General features: G+C 43.5%; 1 protein-coding gene across 6 annotated transcripts in view; it reads right to left on the bottom strand.

Annotated features, from left to right (window-relative positions):
• Positions 1-4140, bottom strand: part of ECT2 (epithelial cell transforming 2) — a 62306-nt gene that overhangs the window by 15909 nt on the left and 42257 nt on the right. For all 6 annotated transcript variants that reach the window (XM_006021716.3, XM_006021715.3, XM_006021712.3 and 3 more), the window contains 2 exons: positions 3731-3869; positions 597-751 (listed from right to left, as the gene is read on the bottom strand). In XM_006021716.3, coding sequence (XP_006021778.1) covers positions 597-751; positions 3731-3869 — 294 coding nt within the window. The remainder of the gene's footprint in view (positions 1-596; positions 752-3730; positions 3870-4140) is intronic.

Raw genomic sequence — 4140 nt, forward strand, 5'->3', positions numbered from 1 at the left:
TTCCCTTGGGGAGAAGGCGGGGAAGGGAAGAGCCCTCCCTCCTCCACCGGCAGGTTGCGCCTCCCCCTACCCTTTGCAGGCCACACCTGCTGCACCCACCCCACCCACAGGTGGTGCCTGCCCCCATGCCCCAGTGGACCCCAGATCCCCTTCAGTCTGCTGGACCCCAACCCCATCAACTAGCCCCCCCCACCATCCTGACTTGCCTGATATCAGGCAGCCATTTTGAATCAATTTAACCTCTCCTTAATGCCCCCGAATGTCTGTATTTAGCCTAAAAAGAACTGAACACAATTCCACAAGCATAACTAGATAGCAGCTTTAAAAAAATATATTTGGGTACTGCAGAACTTAACAGTCAGGCCTACTCCTTCCTAACTATCACAGAAGGGAGTACAGAATAACTTCAATACAGAAGTAATTTTGCAGTGAATGGAGACATTCTAAAACCTATTTCTCTACTCTACTTTAGCCTTTCTGTGTCCACTATAAACAATTTTCTTCCCTTATTATCAAAAGAAAGCAGCCATTCGTGTGTTTAAATACATTTGGGGTGAAATACTTCCATCGATAACCTGGTAAAATAAAGGACTTACAGCATCTGCTTTACAAATCGTATTGGCTACATGCCGACACAGCATCTTCAGCCAATCCTCTTTAGCAGGTTCCTCAGTTGTCATCTGAAAACTGAACAACAAGTTGTTCTGTTCTGTTGGTGGTCGCACAACCAAAGCAAAAGCCTTACGGCAATCTACAAATCGAAGACAAACATTCAGTTCACACCATATTCCAGACAGGGCAGTCAATCTGCATACAATTCTAAAGAAGATTATAAGTTAAACTTGCACTCCTATGTTTCAAGAGCAGGCTGGCTCAAGTAAAAGATTGGAAGCAGCCCAGTGTAGTGGATAGGAAACTATACCAAGTCAAATCAGTCTACAAATACCCGATGGGTGGTTACAGGGAGAACAGAGATGGACTGCTCTTGGCCACAGGGAGCAATAGAGCAATGGTTTTAAAAATGCAGCAAGGAAAATTTAGGTTGGATATTAGCACCTCATCTGCGTTTAAATCTGTCTCATCTGTGACAACTAGGAATCGCTGGATATTGGTTACCACTGGAGTTTGTGGAATCCGTGGATGTTTTAAACGCAGATTACACAGGTATTTGACTGGGAGAGTTTAGTCAAGGACAATCCTGGGTCTTTCGCAGTGGGTCAGACTACATCACGTCCTGAAGTTCATTACAAACCTACTAATTCCAGGATCCTATGAACTCTGGGGTTCTCTCTTCAGGTCTTCAACTTTGGAGAAGTGATAACCTACTCTAATCAAGAAGGAATACTGAGAAGCACCACTGAAGCACCAGAATTGAACACTATTGGCATAGCTACACATGCAGGCACCTGCACTTGCAGCAACTCAAATACAAGTGGCACAAATTTGTGCTGGGGATATGTGCCACAGCACATGTGCCTGAACATACACTTTGGTGTGGGGCAAGTTGTGCCACTTGGGGAAAACTGACCTTGCCCAGCATCTCCCAGATCTACAGCCACAGGGAGCTGAAGGCAGAGGCCAGCACTTGTGCTGGCTGCAGCAGTATAAAAAGCTACCCTAGCAAGCAGCTCAGGGCTACTTGTTCTCAGGAGCTTGAGGCCTAGCCACTTGACATATGAGGACACTAGCCCCTTGTGCTAGCTGGACTACTGCCTGGCTGTGACCTGCTGCCACCTATGCCAGCATCTGCCCCCTTAGACCTGCAGCCCCATGTCTGCATATCTGCCAGACCTGGATGGGGGCTGTTTGGGTTGGGGCATGGGCACTGCAGCAGAGCCATCTACACCTCTGAGCTTGCAGCCACAGCCCACTGGCAGCTTAGTTGGCCTTTGTACGGAACTGCTGCCATGTGTGCCCCCCACCTTGCCATCTGGGCAGCTATCACCTAAAAGATCTGCTCATTGTGGTGGCCTGCTTTGAACTGTCAAAGCATGTCCTCCGGGCTCCAAATGGCCAGGAGGTCAGCCACCTTGTTTGCCCTCCAGCTGGGTCCCCAGTGCTAGGCCGGGGCAGACTCCTCTGCCTGGGTCCTGCCACTTGCCTCACTAGCAGGAATCCTGATGTTCCCGGTTTAAAAATTGCAAATTTTATGATTTAAAAAAAATCTCAAATTCACTCTTTGAAATACCAAAAAAAAAAAATCTATGTTTTTCCACAATTAAAATGAAACGCCACTAAGAGAGCGAGCGAGAGTGCAAGCAAGCAGAGTACAGTTGGGCAATTTTTTATTGATATGTTTACAAGTTTAAAGCAATTTGGAAGCCTACCAATGCTTCTATCATCATCATAAAATAAATTCTAAATATCTATATGCTTTGGTGTTTGCTTCTGGTTTTGTTTTTTTTTTAATCATAGAAAAATCAGACCTCCCTCTGAACCCCTTCACTAACCAGAAAGTGGGGACAACAGGGAACATTTTTTTGGTTCTTAGTGTGCCTCTTGCAGTGTCTCAAACTACTTTGAGATGCCGCAGGAGACACATGCACACTCATCTGGACGTGTCCTATGTGTTCCTTTAATGAATAAGAGGTGGCCATTTGCAATTTAAACAATAAAAACTAAGAATTATGACAGGTTAACCCTGCTCTATATGCAGGTAGAGCAAGCTGTAGTTTGTACTCCTCAGTCAGCATCCTTAAAGCAAGATTCAACACAGGAGTTTAGAGAGTATGTATGCGAGTAAGCAGTGCTCAGCGTTGCTTCAGAAACAGAGTTGGAAGCATTCAGTCACACTATTTTGTCAAAAACAAATCATTTCTCTAGCGTGTGCAAGCTCAGAGACCAACTTTAATTGATGAAGAATTCCCTTATCTCATATCAAATGGCTAGAATTTGTTTTTACATATGCATAAATACCAATTAAACTACAGCAGTAATTTTTTAAAAGATAAAATAAAATGGGATGAGGCCTCCACCTTTATAGATGGCTTCTCTTCCACCTTTAACAAATACAAACCCAGCAAGATTTGTTGAAGAGCTCTGGAGAACAAGCAAAAACAAGTTTGTTATGAAGGCTTGTTACCAGAAGTGAAACATTACTGTAGCTTAACTTCCTGATTATATTTTTAGCAATTAGTCTTCTGACTGCCAGTTTATAAAGGCACTGTTACAACAACCTTGAATTCCATGCAATGATCTTTTTTACTACTGTGAAACATTCATATAAAAGAAATCCATGTGGAGTCAAAATGACCAAGTGGTTACAGGAGTTTAGTCCTTTAAACCTTTGTTCTCAGATGCCAAAGGAAACTCCTTCTCAAGTAACGTCACCACATTTTAAATTAATATCTGTATTTCAGGAGACAGCACTGGGCCAAGCAAGGAAAGCAAGTGCACTCAGTGGAACAGGAAGCTTCGTGTTAAAAGCTTTAACCATCAAATTTCTGTTTAACTGCAGGCTCACAATACCATTTAGTTGGCTCTTGATAAACACAACTCTTAAAGACTAATGACACACATTGTTTTGCAGGACAACAGCCTTTAAAAACTTTTGCCTGGTACTTTCCAGCAGAGCAATTGCACTCAAACTGCCAGCTAAAATTGGTAATCACATGATTAGTTACTCCCAGGTATTTTGTATAACTATTTCAGTGTACAATCTACAACCCGCACACCATTTTTCTGCCAAACCATAGTCTCTTAGCTACAACGTAACTCCAAATGTACATACCTTCTGTTTCCCTGATGTCCAACACTTTCTTGATCTGTGAAAGAGGCATAAGAACAACGTGTTTCAGAGATGCCGGAGGCCTGGTATGACCATGTGGGCTCTTGAAAACACCAATAACTTTATGTCGTTTCCTTGCAATCTGTAAGAAAATTGTGAAGTCGCATGATTAAACCAATCCTTAAATTAAGGCTTATGGTCTAGCAATAAATAATAAAAAGTATTTAGTGCTTTATCTTAGCAGCCAGTTCCAGCACATGGATCTGTTTCTACTTGAAATAAAACTAATTCTGGGGGGTTTGTTCGTTTGGTTTGGTTTGGTGGGGGGGGGGGGGGGGGGGTGGTTTGGGGTTGGATTGGGGGGTGTGGTTTTTTTGGGGTTGGGTTGGGGTGGGTTGGGTGGGGGTGTGGTG

This window comes from Alligator sinensis, unplaced genomic scaffold (assembly GCF_000455745.1).
Source record: "Alligator sinensis unplaced genomic scaffold, ASM45574v1 scaffold379_1, whole genome shotgun sequence".
Classification (NCBI taxonomy): Eukaryota; Metazoa; Chordata; order Crocodylia; family Alligatoridae; genus Alligator; species Alligator sinensis.